Below are 17,612 nucleotides of genomic sequence, written 5' to 3'. Positions count from 1 at the left end.
GAGATGTGTCATTATCAGCTCTCGCACTCAGTGATTGTTGCCTATTTAGGATCCTTTATTACCACCGATCCTTTCTTCTGTCTTCAGTCATTTGTGTTACAGCAGCAGGGACAGTCATGCTATCCCAGGAAAAAAAAAACACATCTATAAGCAGAGGCGTGGCTAGAGTTTTCAGTGCCCGGAGACAAAGACAGTTTTTGCGCCCCCCTCCCGGAACAAAATGAGTGTGGCCACTCATCAGAATGGGGTCATAGTCATGGGTGGAGCCAAATGTTATTAAATTAGCCATATGTGCCACCTTACCCTTTCAGAAAGCCAGATGTGCCCCCTGTTTCCCCCATTTAGATAGCCAGATATGCCCCCCTTTAAATAACCTTTTCTTTGCTGCTAACGCTTCTGCGCTCCTCTGCGGAGGGAGGAGGAGAAGCAGGGGCACTTCGGGCAGCCAGCAAGCCACCTTTCATTTATGTGGGGGAGCAACGGGTGTGCTGAGTGCCCTCAAAGTGCTGCACCCGGGGACACATGTCCCCCCTGGCCCACCCATAGCTACGCCTCTGTCTATAAGTAGATAAATACTTGTTCTACTTACATAACATATGTATTGTACTATCCATGTTTTGATTTCAGTGAATTTTATATAGGAAATAAAGAGAAAACAGTTTCAGGCATTTTCCATCTTTACTGCCTCTGACTGAAGCCAATCCTGATGTCATTTCCTCCCTTACGCTTTTTTCCACTAGAGACTGCACTGTCATATCTAGCTTGCTTTGTAGACACTTGAGCACAGCATAGAACGTATTTCAGTAGCTTCCGCAGAGGGTGGCTGTGTATTTTCCTCAGCCTGTCACAATGAACTGCCCTCAGCCAATCAGTGAGGAGCGGGAAAGTGGGAGGGGAGATAACAAGCTTCCCTCTCCTAATTGCTGTTATAGCAGTTATCACACAATAGTGAATCAAGCACCAGGTGTCCTTTTAAGAGGAACTGTAGTGAAAATAGCATAATGAATACAATTGCTTATTCTTTGCAATATTTATAGATTATTTAGTCAGTGTTTGCCTATTGTAAAATCTTTCATTTACATTCTGAAATGTATCACTGGTGGTGACCTTTTTAGTTCTGACCTGTACAGAATGTTCGTTACTGAGAGTTCTCTGCACAGAAGGAGATACAGTATTCCTTGCTTGGCAGTTGGAAAAAGCCGTTATTTCCTACAATGCAACAAGGTTCACACACAGCTGTCAGGACCATGGTCATGACATCACACTGTGGGAGGGGTTTCACCACAATATCAGCCATACAGATCCCCCTGATGATCTGTCAGAGAAAAGGTAAAGATGGGAAAGGGGTATCAGTAACTGATTGGGATGAAGTTCAATCCGGAGTCCCTCTTTAATGCAGGGCTGTGGAGTTGGTACAAAAATCCACCGACTCCGACTCCGACTCCTCAGTTTAGGATTCCTCCGACCCCTTGACTCCTCGACTCCGACTATTTAATTTGCATATTACAATCTTGTTGATTGAAAGTATGTAACATGAAATTCGTCTCTTAACTGCCAACGCTTAGGAATTTTACAAGACAACTGAAGTGAGAAGGATATGGAGATAGGCATGGTCGGAATAGCCGATTTCCGATTCCGTGGTAATTCCGCATACCGCCACTACCAAAATTCCGCTACCGTTTCATTCCGAAGGAATTCCTAAACCGTTCCGCGGAATTCCGTCAGAAAATTTTAATCTCTCTCTCTCTCTCTCTCTCTCTCTCTCTCTCTCTCTCTCTCTCTCTCTCTCTCTCTCTCTCTCTCTCTCTCTCTCTCTCTCTCTCTCCCTCCTCCTCCCTCCTCCTCCTCCTCCTCCTTCCATCCATCCATCCTCTTATATCATCCAGTAGGGAATTGCAGATTTTAAAAACAGCTTATATACCATAGCTGGGATTTGAACCCAGGATGCAGTGTGTAGTAGCTAGTAGGTATCTGTCTTAACCTCTAGACCATGAACCACACTACATGGTAAAGCTATCCTAGCATAAACCATGCTACCATTATGATCAATGCAATAGAAAAAGTAGTATGATAGTATGATAATCATACTACTTTTTTTATTGCATTGATCATAATGGTAGTATGGTGGAGGAGGAGGAGGAGGATATTTTGATGTGATTTCGGAAAATTCCGTCGGAATTATAAATTTCCGCGGAATTCCGTTGAGAAATTCCGTTCCGACTAACAAAATCGGAATCATTAATTTCGACCGGAATCACGGAATTAATAATTCCGCGGAATTTTCCGACCATGCCTGCATGGAGACTGCAATATTTATTCCCTTTAGTCCTAGATTAAAACTAGTCCTTGGTAAGAGTACTTGTAAAAGGTACAGACCAGAACAAAGAACATCTATCAGGCCCTAGGCAATGTAACTGTGGGTACATGTAAGAATGATGTGCAGGTACTCTGCAGGGGAATGAGGAGATTCTTCCTCTATTACACATTCTTCATGCACAATCTGAACAAGGTTTATGGGTGACAGACAACACCTCTGTGTTCAATGTGAACAGCATTCTCAGTGGATTCCCTGTAGCTCTGTGGGGAGAGCATATGTAGAGTATAGTACTACTGGGTAACAAAGTAAACCTGAGACAGATGAAATTAAAGTTTTATACATACCTGGGGCTTCCTCCAGCCGCCTTCAGGCTAATCAGTCCCTCGTTGTCCTCCTCCGCCACCTGGATCTTCTGCTATGAGTCCAGGTACTTGGGCCAGTCTGGCATAGTGCGCATGCACAAACTCCGCAGCATACTACATATGCGCAGCACTATTGCGCAGGTGCAGAGCGCTCCTGGCTGTGGGAGCGGCATGCGGCTGGACAGCGCTGACTGGCTGAATTACCAGGACTCGTAGCGGAAGATCCAGGTAGTGGAGGACAGCGAGGGACTGATTAGCCTGAAGGGGGCTGGAGGAAGCCCCAGGTATGTATAAAACTTTTCTTTTCATCCTTCTCAGGTACCATTTAAATCGTAGTCACCAAAACAAATTTTAACAACATATCAAATTATTTGATTTCATCAGCAAAGGGAGCGCATACATTTGCATAAATCCAGAATCAACGCAGAATTATTTCCATCTCATTGACCATCTCTATTAGTGACACAGCTACACATCAGGCTTTATTCTTACAGCATAGATGTTATTTCGTATATATAAGAGATTCCTGTGTACACATTATATATACTTTACAGTCACAATCAGATGTGTATATCGGACTTTAAAAATACGGGGACTGCTTTATTGAAGCAGCACTAGTAACTAATTTTGATTGGTTTATTTCATTTTTGTGGACTAAGCACAGCTATTACTGTATGTATAAATTATTTATGATGACTATTATCTGAGAAATAGAACATTTTATCATATTTTCTATTTTAATTACAGTTTAAATTCATTAGGAGTCAGAGTCGGTGCATTTTTTTCCCGACTAACTCCAGGCTCCCAAAATTGCCCCGACTCCACAACTCCGACTCCGACTCCACAGCCCTGCTTTAATGGTCCACAATTGGGAAAATTTGTAAACTTTAAAACTCACTTATACAGCCTTACTGAATGACAGTACAGGGCTTTAGAATCTTACTAACCTAAAACGTACTTTCTAACATTGGCTGCCAAGATTTTCAGGTAAAACATGAGAGTTCGTTAGCCGCTACGTGTTGTAGACAGAAGCCAGCGAGATACAACCTTCTGCTATCGATTCAATGAATTCATTACCCCTGATCTCTTTTTTTCTCTTTTCTTGCTCTCCTCTTCTATCTTCAGGAAGGAACCGTTGGACGGCGCTCCCAGGTACGTTCTTAAACTTTTTCTTTAAAATATTCATGTCTTCTGTGGCTCCCTCCTGTGCTGCCGACTGTACTGACTATAAATCATTGATATAGCTGCAGCGAGGCGCTATACACACACGTACGGTTTTGTACAATACAATACAGTATATCGTATTTTACTTTGAGAACTACTACAGAATAATTTCACTGATACCCCAGTTCTGAAAACGTGATCACAATTGTTATAAAGTTGTTTTTATTAAAAGGGGCATTCGGCTGTATTGGAGGCACCCAATGTATTTATGTTCTGGAATGGGTTGGCATACAGAAGAAAAATTTAACCACTTGATGACCCAGCCTTTACCCCCCCCCCCCCCCACCTTAAGGACCAGCGCTGATTTTGCTGATCTGTGCTGGGTGGGCTCTACAGCCCCCAGCACAGATCAAACACCAGGCAAAGCGACCAGATTGCCCCCCTTTTTTCCCCACTAGGGGGATGATGTGCTGGGGGGGGTCTGATCGCTCCTGCCTGCGTGTGGCTGGCGGGGGGGGGCACCTCAAAGCCCCCTCCACCGCAGGATTCCCCCTCTCCCTCTCCTCCCTCCCTTCCCCGGAGATCGGAGGCTGCACAGGAACGGATCTGTCCTGTGCAGCCTCTAACAGGCTCCTGCCTGTCATGTGACAGCGATCCCCGGCCGCTGATTGGCCGGGGATCGCTGATCTGGTACAACGCTGCTACTGTTAGCAGTGTTGTACAAATGTAAACAAAGCGGATTATTTCCGCTTGTGTTTACATTTAGCCTGCGAGCCGCGATCGGCGGCCCCGCAGGCTATTCACGGAGCCCCCCACCGTGAATTGACAGGAAGCAGCCGCTTGCGCGAGCGGCTGCTTCCTGATTAATTAGCCTGCAGCCGGCGACGCGGTCCTGCATCTGCCACTTTGCCGACGCGCATTATGAGTGCGCGGTCGGCAAGTGGTTAAAGAGGTATCTTTCCTCCTATGATGACTCAGGAGGAGTATCCTTAGGATTCTTTCTTTAAAGGAAACATCCAAGCTGTTGGTAGAAAAATCTACTTACGCAGGCCTTCCTTCAGCCCCTTACAGCCTTCCTGTGCCCTTGGCACAGCTCAGCTCCCCGCCGGTGGCTCGGGAGTCCCCTCCAGTGCAAGATGCGCCTGAGCAAGCGGCTCTGAGTCGCACTGACATCATCAGGACTGTACTGCGCAGGCGCAGTAGTTCTGTACAGTAGTTCTGCGCCTGCACAGTACAGTCCGGATGATGTCAGTGCGACTCAGTGAGCCGCACGCTGAAGAGCAGGAAGATGCCGACCTGGCGAGGTCGGCATCTGCACCAAAAGGTACCGGGAGCCACCGGAGCTGCGGCGAGGGCACAGGACGGCTGCAAGGAGCTGGAGGAAGCCCGTGGAAAGTAGATTTTTTTTCATTTTAAATTTCCCTGGACCTTCCCTTTAATGTTCAAAGCACCGTTATACTTTTGACAATGCATGTTATGGGTTGTCGCCCGATTCCTCAGGTCAATGTAACAGATAACCATTATCTATGAGTGTGGAGCTGTGTGGAGTGTGGATGCCTGTATAGCTATGTAAGTACAGCAACAACCAACTCCCCCTTGTCACTTAGACACCTCATTCATAGGTGTTAGTCTTTGCTTGTTGTAGTTTACCTACAAGCAGGTAGAGTTGGGCCGAACCTCCGATTTTAGGTTCGCGAACCGGGTTCGCGAACTTTCGCGGAAGGTTCGGTTCGCGTTAAAGTTCGCGAACCGCAATAGACTTCAATGGGGATGCGAACTTTGAAAAAAAAAAAAATTATGCTGGCCACAAAAGTGATGGAAAAGATGTTTCAAGGGGTCTAACACCTGGAGGGGGGCATGGCGGAGTGGGATACACGCCAAAAGTCACCGGGAAAAATCTGGATTTGACGCAAAGCAGCGTTTTAAGGGCAGAAATCACATTGAATGCTAAATGACAGGCCTAAAGTGCTTTAAAACATCTTGCATGTGTATACATCAATCAGGGAGTGTAATTAAGGTACTGCTTCACACTGACACACCAAACTCCACTGAACAGAACAGGTATGCAGTGGCGGGTTCACTGAACAGAACAGGTATGCAGTGGCGGGTCCACTGAACAGGTATACAGTGGCGGGTCCACTGAACAGAACAGGTATGCAGTGGCGGGTTCACTAAACAGGTATACAGTGGCGGGTCCACTGAACAGAACAGGTATGCAGTGGCGGGTTCACTGAACAGAACAGGTATGCAGTGGCGGGTCCACTGAACAGGTATACAGTGGCGGGTCCACTGAACAGAACAGGTATGCAGTGGCGGGTTCACTAAACAGGTATACAGTGGCGGGTCCACTGAACAGAACAGGTATGCAGTGGTGGGTTCACAGAACAGGTATGCAGTGGCAGGATCAATGAACAGGTATGCAGTGGCAGGATCACTGAACAGGTATGCAGTGGCAGGATCAATGAACAGGTATGCAGTGGCAGGATCAATGAACAGGTATGCAGTGGCAGGATCAATGAACAGGTATGCAGTGGCAGGATCAATGAACAGGTATGCAGTGGCAGGATCACTGAACAGGTATGCAGTGGCAGGATCACTGAACAGGTATGCAGTGGCAGGATCAATGAACAGGTATGCAGTGGCAGGATCAATGAACAGGTATGCAGTGGCAGGATCACTGAACAGGTATGCAGTGGCAGGATCAATGAACAGGTATGCAGTGGCAGGATCAATGAACAGGTATGCAGTGGCAGGATCAATGAACAGGTATGCAGTGGCAGGATCAATGAACAGGTATGCAGTGGCAGGATCAATGAACAGGTATGCAGTGGCAGGATCAATGAACAGGTATGCAGTGGCAGGATCACTGAACAGGTATGCAGTGGCAGGATCAATGAACAGGTATGCAGTGGCAGGATCAATGAACAGGTATGCAGTGGCAGGATCAATGAACAGGTATGCAGCCAGGGACAAGCTAAGGCTAACTAATCTTTCCCTATGAGAGACTGCAGTAGCTCGCCCTACTCTAACTAATGCAGGCACACGAGTGGCCACGGCCGCCGCTGCCTGCCTATATAAGGGGGGGTGGGGCTCCAGGGGCTAGTGTAGCCTAATTGGCTACACTGGGCCTGCTGACTGTGATGTAGAGGGTCAAAGTTGACCCTCAGTGCATTATGGGGCGAACCGCAATGGGGCGAACTTTTCCGCAATAAAGTTCGCGTGCGGTACCCGCACGCGAACCACCTAGGTTCGCGCGAACCAGGTTCGCCGGCGAACCGTTCGGCCCAACTCTACAAGCAGGATGGAACACAGGAGGAGAACAAGCACCCAGGTCCAGGAGGATCTAGGGATGGTTAGTGTTGCCGAATTCCAATTCCGCCGAAATTTTACATTAAATTCCATTTTTTGCAAGTTTAGAATTTGCATTCTAAAATGGCAAAATTGTAATTTATTACGAATAAATGTTTGCACTAACCATAAGATTTGTTAACGTTAGTGTGTAATATGAGAACGTTTATGCGAAAAATGTTTGTGCATTACACTAAAATATCGCATAACGGTCAGAATTGCAAAATTACGAGGTGAAAGTCTGAGTTCCTTGAAATACAGTGACCAGATTTTTCTTGGCTCAACCTGGGATGGTGCTAGTACGGCGCGCGAAGTGTGCTGTGCCAAAAAGTGGGCGTGCCCATGACTACGGTGGAAAAATGGGCATGCCCATAACATGGTGTGGGCGGAGTAAACTGTAATGTAATTCTGAAGCAGTGGGCCAGAGTTTCCTCCCAAAACACAGATAGGCAATGTGACCCTAAAGATAATTAGGCAATGTTCCCCAAACACACAAGAGAGCAGTGTTCCCACAATGATGTGGTGAAATAGGAGATTTGCATCGACTTGACAATGCATTGTGCTGCAGAAGATGCAAGTGCTACATAAATACATAATGATATGGCGGGACATTAGACTTTGACTAGGGCCGGGATTAGATTGTGAGCTCCGCCAAAGACATGACTACATTCTCTGTAAAGTGCTGCCAGTGCATACATAATAATATTGTAGGACATTACAGTATGACTATGGTGGGATTAGATTGTCTTTGAAAGCTGCAGAAGCTGCTGATGCTACAGTATTAGCGCAGCATTTAATAATCATGAGCCCCCAAAATGCCAAATGCTGCAGCAAGAACTCCAAAGTAGCAAATGCAGTCTCAACAAATAACTGCAGCAACCATTACCTCTGACACATGAATTGCAATAACTGTTACCTCAGACAAATGAAATGCAACTACCGTTGCCTCTGATACATATTATGCAGCAGAAAATGATTACTCAGACTCCGCAAATGGTAAATGAGGCAAACATTACGTCATGCGGCCACAGAGTTTCACGCCTGGGACACCCAGAGGCCAAAAGTGGGACATAACCTGGGACACATTGCAGCCTGGGACAGGGGACCCCGAACCTGGGACGTGTCCCAGGTAAAATGGGACGTCTGGTCAGGGTACTTGAAATCTGTATGCTCGAGTAACAGACCGTCATCTGCAATTCTAAAAAGGTGGCCACACACCATACAATTTTTTAAAATTATCTGTTCAATTTAAGAATTGCAATCAATTTTTCTGACTGATTGTAGCATTTCAAAAATATGACCAATGTACCACACACCTATGTGCAATTTTTCCCCAATTATGATAAAAATGATTGGAATCTTGCTAGGGTGTGTATATTAATAAATTGACAATCTAACACACACCATACAATTTTTTGAAAAATTGAAGAAAAATTTCCAGATTTCCAGATCGATAAAAATCGAAAAAAAGGATCGGAATTTTCAGTTGAATGAATAAAAAAAAAGCTTTCGATTTTTTTCGGTTAGATCCGATCATATTTATCGAATTGCCATGAAATCAGACCATTTTATTGTATCCAGATCTGACACGGTTAACTGCATGCTTGTTGTTTGTGGGATTCAGCCACTAATGCAGCCAAATAGACCAGTAGGGCTGCCAGGCAACTGGTATTGTTTAAAAGTACATAAATATGGCAGCCTCGATATTCATCTCACTATAGTTGCCCTTTATGCAGCACAGGAGTCCTGGGACAAAGGTAACCTGGGGGCCCCCTACCCCAGGGGCGTAACTAGGAACCACCGGGTCTCCATGCAGAGATTCTGATGCCCTCTCTCCCCCCAGGGCCCTCTCATGGCCGTTTTGGGGGGCTGGAGGGGTCGCAGCATGAGGGAAAAGCCATGGCCACACATCGGCGGGGAGGGGGGATGGTCCCCTCCCTCCTTCACCTCAGGCTCTCCCCTCTGCGCTCCCCTCCAGCATTAATCGGTGTCTGTGCAAGCGGCGGGCAGAGGCAGATACACATACCTTCCTGCGTTCCACCGCAGATGTTCCTCTCTCTAGTGTCTGACGCTACTTCCTGTTTATACAGGAAGTATAGTGCCGTGTCTCTACTACTTCCACTGAGAGGGGTGAATGGGGGGACACTTGGGGGCCCCTACAGACACTGGGGCAATTGCTCCCTTTGCCTGTAATGTAGCACTAGTGCCGAGAATCATACAGATACATACCTCATACTATTCCTTAGCATTAGGTGACGGTGGGGGCAGGGCTGGATTTGCCATAAGGCACTGTAGGAAGGTGCCTACAGGTGCCTGTTGATGGAAAGGTGGCTCACTCCACTCCCCTAGTACCTTCCTCCCTCCTTCCCTATGCAGAGTAAATGAGAGGTTATTCACCCTGCTCTCAGCATTCCACTGACGAGATCTCCCTTCAGTAGGGGGAAACTCTAGCTACTTAAAGAGACTCTGTAACAAAATGTTCAGCCTTATTTCTTCTATCCTATAAGTTCCTATACCTGTTCTAATGTAGTCTGTCTTACTGCAGCCTTTCCTAGTTGCACAGTGGCTGTATTATCTCTGTTATATAATCTAATCTTCTTTCCTTTGATGGCTTTGTCGGGTTCAGGCACTCAGGCAGGAATGTGCTGCTCTGCTTGTGATAGGATAGAAGCTATACACACCCTCTCCATGCCCCCTGTAGGCTCTGTGTGAGTCACAGACTGAGCTCCTCTAAGCCTATCACACTCTGGTTAGCAGCCATGTCTTTTGTTTGTAAACACTGCCTAAAACTAGCAATTACAAACCAGGATTGCAGCAGGGAGTGGCAGAAACAGCACAGAGGGGCCCAGGAGAACATAATGAATAAAATGGTAGGCTTTTTTTTGGTAAGAATTTTAGAGTACAGATTATCTTTAATACTGATGTTCCTCTAGCTACCTAATACTTGGGGGCACCACTAGCTACTTACTATTGAGGGTACTTCTGGCTATTTAATGTTAAGGCACACCTGTAGCTACATACAGTGGGTTGCAAAAGTATTCGGCCCCCTTAAAGTTTTCCACATTTTGTCATATTACTGCCACAAATATGAATCAATTTTATTGGAATTCCACATGAAACACCAACACAAAGTGGTGTACACGTGAGAAGTGGAACGAAAATCATACATGATTCCAAACATTTTTTACAAATCAATAACTGCAAAGTGGTGTGTGCATAATTATTCGCCCCCCTTTGATCTGAGTGCAGTCAGTTGCCCATAGACATTGCCTAATGAGTGCTAATGATTAAATAGAGTGCACCTGTGTGTAATCTAATGTCAGTACAAATACAGCTGCTCTGTGAGGGCCTCAGAGGTTGTCTAAGAGAATATTGGGAGCAATAACACCGTGAAGTCCAAAGAACACACAAGACAGGTCAGGGATCAAGTTATTGAGAAATTTAAAGCAGGCTTAGGCTACAAAAAGATTTCCAAAGCCTTGAACATCCCACGGAGCACTGTTCAAGCGATCATTCAGAAATGGAAGGAGTATGGCACAACTGTAAACCTACCAAGACAAGGCCATCCACCTAAACTCGCAGGCCGAACAAGGAGAGCACTGATCAGAAATGCAGTCAAGAGGCCCATGGTGACTCTGGACGAGCTGCAGAGATCTACAGCTCAGGTGGGAGACTCTGTCCATAGGACAACTATTAGTCATGCGCTGTACAAAGTTGGCCTTTATGGAAGAGTGGCAAGAAGAAAGGCATTGTTAACAGAAAGCATAAGAAGTCCTGTTTGCAGTTTGCCGCAAGCCATGTGGGGGACACAGCAAACATGTAAAAGAAGGTGCTCTGGTCAAATGAGACCAAAATGGAACTTTTTGGCCAAAATGCAAAACGCAATGTGTGGCAGAAAACTAACACTGCACATCACTCTGAACACACCATCCCCACTGTCAAATATGGTGGTGGCAGCATCACGCTCGGGTGGTGCTTCTCTTCAGCAGGGACAGGAAAGCTGGTCAGAGTTGATGGGAAGATGGATGGAGCCAAATACAGGTCAAACTTGGAAGAAAACCTCTTGGAGACTGCAAAAGACTTGAGACTGGGGCGGAGGGTCACCTTCCAGCAGGACAATGACCCTAAACATAAAGCCAGGGCAACAATGGAATGGTTTAAAACAAAACATATCTATGTGTTAGAATGGTCCAGTCAAATTCCAGATCTAAATCCAATCGAGAATCTGTGGCAAGATCTGAAAACTGCTGTTCACAAACGCTGTCCATCTAATCTGACTGAGCTGGAGCTGTTTTGCAAAGAAGAATGGGCAAGGATTTCAGTCTCTAGATGTGCAAAGCTGGTAGAGACATACCCTAAAAGACTGGCAGCTGTAATTGCAAGAAAAGGTGGTTCTACAAAGTATTGACTCAGGGGGTCGAATAATTACGCACACCCCACTTTGCAGTTATTTATTTGTAAAAAATGTTTGGAATGATGTATGACTTTCGATCCACTTCTCACATGTACACCACTTTGTATTGGTCTTTCACATGGAATTCCAATAACATTGATGCATGTTTGTGGCAGTAATGTGACAAAATGTGGAAAACTTCAAGGGGGCCGAATACTTTTGCAACCCACTGTATGACAGGCAAAGGAAGTAAGGAAGAGGTTGACAGCTGGGACAGCCAGCACACTTGCAGTGCAGTTCGGTGGGGGTTTGTAGGTTCATGGAGGGCGCAGTCTAAGGTGCCAGGACATCTGTGCCTATAGGCTCTTGTAAGGTCTATCCAGGCTGGGAGGGGGTGCTTAGTGTTAGGCAATGCCAGGAGGGTTTTAAGGTTAGCAAGCACTGGGACTGTCAACCGACCCTAAACATGCCCTTCCTAAATATTGTAGTACTATAGTACCTAAAATATAACTTTTATTGGTCAATTCAAAACAATATAAAGGGCCAAAACAAGTGAGGGGATAGCTATCAAATCGACGTATTCGAAAGGACTGTATCACGCCTAGCCACAAAATAGTGCTCTCTAGCCTTGTCGTGTATATTTTAATAAGGATGCCAGTCGTCACAGGCGGTCATCCAAATATCAATAAACCTATGAAAAAAATACAGAGAAGATCCCTGACCCACTCAGGAGGCACAATTCCAAGATAATGGAGCATTGCCTGTGTAGCCAAACATTAGTAAAGGGGCCTCAGTCTCTATGCATAGATAGCCACCCCAACAATAAACATCACCCCCAACAATTCAACATGTTTCGACTATTGATGTGATTTAGTCTTTATCAGGAAAAATAAAAATGGTACAATATTTTAAACGTGCAATAGTGATAGTGCTATAAAGTATAGCCCAAGTCAGAGCTGTTTTGGTGGTGGTGATGTGTATGGCCCGTTATATTGTTTTAAATTGACCTATGAAAGTTATATTTTAGGTACTGTAGTACTATTTAGGAAGGGCATGTTTTAGGGTCTGTTGACTGTCCCAGTGCTTGCTGCTTATTGTACCCAACCGATCAATTATAGTGAAGTGTTTGCTGGGTTTTAAGGTTAGATATTGCCGGGGGGGGGGGGGGGGGGGTTTAGGGTTAGGCAATGCTGGGGGAAGGAGGATCGATTAGAGATAGGCATCAAGATGGAGTGCTCCTGTGACATAAAGGGGAGCCTTTACTGTAGCTTATCAATCTTAACACAATAGATGGTGTGAAAAAGTCTTTTCAATTCTCTCTAAAGGGGCCCATACACTCAGCCGATTTTCTGGCCGATCGATTGATCAAAATGGATCGATTGATCGATTGCAAATCGGTTGACCGATCGACCGATTGGCGGCCGATTTCCATCTATTTCGATTGATTTCAATCGATCTGGCAGGGTGGAAAATCCAGGTCGATCTGATGAGATTGCTTATCATTTTGCATTGTCCCTAATGGAAATCTGATGGCAAAAAAATGCCATCAGATCGATCTTCAATAGATTTCAAACTGAAATCTATTGGAATTCTATCCTGATAAAGAATGTTCCTAAGCACATCAGATAGATAAGAAATCTATCTGATGATCTATCTGCTACTAATCTGACGAGTGTACGGCCACCTTAAGATATCCCAAAATTGGTTCCGGGCGCTGTCCTAAAGGCCTAAGGGGCAACTGAAGAGCGGAGATCTGCAGCTCTGGTGGATTCAGAGCACCAGAGCTGCAGCCAGTAGGGCGCGCTCTATAGTGAGTTGCAGTGTTAGGGAGTTTAGCCCAAGGACTCCTCACTGAATAGGTACTTGCTTACTGAACAGGAAGAGCCGAGATTCAGACCCAGAGGCAGAGCCCTTAACCAGCACACTATCCAGCCACTACTGCTGATTCACTAAGAGAAAAAATATTAGGAAAATAATGGAACATGGGAAAGTTGCAACATAATAGTATCAATTACATAGTTACATAGTTATTTGGGTTGAAAAAAGACATACGCCCATCGAGTTCAACCAGTTATACCAACCAGTTCAACCAACTGATATATTACATATATCAGTTGATATAAACAAACAAAGAAAATCATAAGTGCACGGGACCAAAAGTACAATGCTTCTATTTTCTGCATAATGGTCTGCAGTGTTTCATAGATGCAGTGCGTTTGCTTTCTTTTTTTTTTTTTTTTTTTTACATGCAGTGTATCATTTGGCCACAAAGTGGCACTGTTGCACCACATCATCTTAAAATTTATAACTATCAGTGGATGCATGGATAAGAGAAGTGTAAGGTGTGATTTCTGGTAACAGTAAATTCGGGCGCCTGAGGCAAGTGGACAAATCGGGCGCCGCCATTCACTCCCATAATAAATATCGTTTAATGGGCGCCCGACAGGAAAAAAGGGCGCCGGAGAAAAATAACGTTTTATAAGCGGCGCCCGGAGACTTTTACTGTTTTATAACTGCTTCTCATGATTACACATTATTTTATGATTTATAATTTTTTAAACATTATTTTTAAACGAAAAACAGTACAATCTTTTTTAAAACATTATTTTTAAACGAAAAACAGCACAATATTTTTTCCACACGTTATTAATGCTTATCACAGGGGGGTCTTAGGTTTAGGCACCACCAGGGGGGTCTTAGGTTTAGGCATCAACAGGGGGGTCTTAGGTTTAGGCACCATCAGGGGAGTCTTAGGTTTAGGCACCACCAGGGGGGTCTTAGGTTTAGGCACCAACACGGGGGTCTAGGGGTTAGGGGTAGGTACAGGGAGGGTTACTTACTATTTTTTTTTAAACGTTATTATACGTTTCACTTTTTAAACGGAAGATTAACGTTTTCACAATTGCCAATTTCATGCACATTATTTAATGATTTATAACTTTATAAAACATTATTTTTAAACGAAATATAGTACATTATATTTTTAAACGTTATCCATGTTTATCGTTTAAAACCCGGCGCCCTTTTTCCCCAGCGCCCCTTTTTAACGTACGCGTGATTTCTATGTTGTGTTTGCACAGTGGCTTCAACTCACTAAGCATTATTCGGTAAAAAAAGAAAACAACTGATTGTATAGAACATTTTGTGAAATGTCAATCTACTGTTACCGCATGGACAACTGAAATGACTAAGGGCTCGTTTCCACTGTTGCGGTGCGGAATCGCCTGGATTCCACCGCAGAAGAAATCGCATGCGGCTGCGTTTCCGCATGCGGATTTACCCGCGATTTCGCATGCGATTTCGCATGGCAAGAAGCCAGGCGAATTTAACCATGTCACTGCCTGTGTAAAGCTCCATTGCTTTACATGCGAAATCGCATGCGAAATCGCGGGGAAATCCGCATGACAAAGCCGCATGCGATTTCCCTATTGAATGCATTACCGGCGATTCGCCCGCATTCATGCCGCACGCGAAATCTGACGACCCTGTCGTGCAGATTTTTCCCGCACGCCGAAACGCACCCGCACGACGCACAAGTGGAAACAATCCCATCCACTTGTATTGCCTATGCGAATCCGCATGCAGTGCCTGCATGCGGATTCGCTATAGTGGAAACGAGCCCTAACTAGTGAGGTATATACCTTATACATGTTAATTCACAAGGATTACAGCATGAGGTAACAGAAGCGAGATGTTCGTTATCTCCAGCCTGGAGCTTTCAGTAACTAACAAACAGCTATTCGGAAGGTGATAGAAGGGTGGAGACAAAGCAGAGAAAATATGAAAACTAATTAAATTATTCAGGAAAATAAAGTTGATAAGAAAAATATTTTCCCCCTAATTTCACAATATTATTATGTAGTAATTAAAAATAGTGAATGAGCTGCTAATGGTTTGGAGCGGACAACATTTCGACGTGGTTGGAATCTATGCCCTGCTCACGGGCGTCCACACATAGGGGTAAAATGGCGCTAATGCCCCCGCTGCCTAAGTGCTAGCAGCCATCCCAGCATTAGATCTTGCAGATGTCACAGAAGTGGAAGTTGCTGGACTTTGTGAGGTTCTGGATGCGGGGGGGGGGGGGGGGGGGGGGTGAAGGAGAGTGTGGAGTCTAGGGTGACACCCAGACAGTGGGCTTGTCGGGCGTAGGTAGGGCGAATGGTAGTGTGGTTAACAGTAACATGCACATCTGGGGGGGGGGGGGGTTACAAAAGCAAATATGATAACTGTATGGGTAATAAAAATGAGATAAACACATCTTTTTTAATACTATGTCAGAGTTTTATCAAACTTTAAGGTAGCTTTCAAATGAGGATTCCTTATTTTTTTCTTTGGAACCACCTGTTGTATGTGTTGATAGATGTGCAGTAGCGCCCCCTGCAGGGTACACTGCTGTTTGGTAATATGCCCCAGTCCATGGAATCACTTGGAAGTGTGGTCTGCTGCTAGCCTTGGCAAGGCCTGCGCTACCATTAAGGCAAAGGGGGCAATTGCTCAAGAGCAAATCATGCAGCAATCAATGCTGTCCCTACAGCTAAGTTAAAAGCTGGGATCTTCGTTACAAGAATAAAGTCTCTTGCGTAATCACATACACCGCGTAGAGGTAGCCCAGTGTCATATGCGTCCTAACTCTGGCCCTGTAACATGCATAGATAGCACAAACATGCACGCACTCAGCACATCAAAACCTATCTAGGGAATAGAAGCACATATCCTTAACATCCTCTCTGGGACAGATAGTGCATCTAACTAATCCTGCAAGGGAGCTGCTAGTACCTACATATGTGCCATTCGAACACACCAGCAAGCTGTGTGTTAAGATCACTAATAGGGGAAGTGGGAGAGCACTAGATAAAGTCCTAGCCACAAAGGATCAAATACAATTAAAAAAACACAAAATCCAGGCTTCTCACCTTGAGCTAGGACATTTAAGCACTTGTATTTTTAATAGGGAGGTGCTGAAAGGGGTGTGGCAAGCAAAACAGCAAAACATCAAAATTAACTTCCACTCACTCATGCAAATCCTCATGCGAATCCACTTACAAAATCTTGCAGCAATCAATGCTGTCCCTACAGCTAAGTTAAAAGCTGGGCCAGGGTTAGGACACACATGACACTGGGCTACCTCTACGCGGTGTATGTGATTACGCAAGAGACTTTATTCTTGTAACAAAGATCCCAGCTTTTAACTTAGCTGTAGGGACAGCATTGATTGCTGCATGATTTTGTAAGTGGATTTGCATGAGGATTTACATGAGTGTGCGGAAGTTCATTTTGATGTTTTGCTGTTTTGCTTGCCACACCCCTTCCAGCACCTCCCCATTAAATCTGCAAGTGTTTAAATGTCCTAGCTGGAGGTGAGGATCCTGCATTTTGTGTTTTTTATATCGCAGGAAGTGACTTCCTGAAAGTAAATGCAGGAGCTGCTCTCTCTGGTGCGGGGCGCGGCGGGGATCAAAAGATCTGAAGAGAAGCGAGTAAGTGAAGGATGGAGGGTACTTACATGGGGAAGCCGCACTGCCCACTTACTTCTCCTCTGCTAATAAATGCTGGGTTGGCCGCTGAGATCTGAAGGTCTGTATGGCTGCTGCTCTCCCAAACCTGCCCATGTTTCTCTATGTGACCACTCAGTATGGGGGGAAGGGCATTGCCCTGGGGCTCCATGGGAGCTTAAACCGGCAATGAGCCTTGGAATGCATCCGACACAATATTTTTAGTCGGAACAGCTACACTCTGTCTCCTCTTTTCCCTCCACCCCCTCTTCCTCTCCCTACTGCAATGCAGCTCCTGCCCACAAGGTGGCACTCTGACACCACTCTGAGCGGTGAAGGATTTCTTTTTTTTAATCTAAGGCTTTTGCAGACATATTTATCACACTGAGCTTTGTTGGCTGCAAAAATAAAATACATAATTACTCTTTATGGTTACGTTTTAATTAAGAAGCCGAGCCTCGGTTACAGGAACGGCGGCGGCGTGCTTTCCCGATGACTCTTCGTAGGTCAGGGCTGCTCTGCTGGCGATAGCTCAG

General features: G+C 45.2%; 1 protein-coding gene across 2 annotated transcripts in view; it reads left to right on the top strand.

Moving 5' to 3' along the window:
* The window catches only part of KCNQ3 (potassium voltage-gated channel subfamily Q member 3), a 333,527-nt gene that overhangs the window by 251,590 nt on the left and 64,325 nt on the right, over positions 1 to 17,612 (top strand). Inside the window, exon 9 of one of the 2 annotated variants that reach the window (XM_068238035.1) lies at positions 3,805 to 3,831. The exons of the other annotated variant lie outside the window; for it this stretch is intronic. Coding sequence (XP_068094136.1) covers positions 3,805 to 3,831 — 27 coding nt within the window. The remainder of the gene's footprint in view (positions 1 to 3,804; positions 3,832 to 17,612) is intronic. 2 annotated transcript variants of the gene reach the window in all.

The sequence above is a fragment of the Hyperolius riggenbachi genome, chromosome 5, assembly GCF_040937935.1.
Source record: "Hyperolius riggenbachi isolate aHypRig1 chromosome 5, aHypRig1.pri, whole genome shotgun sequence".
NCBI lineage: Eukaryota > Metazoa > Chordata > Amphibia > Anura > Hyperoliidae > Hyperolius > Hyperolius riggenbachi.
This window is presented reverse-complemented; position numbering and strand designations above follow the sequence as displayed.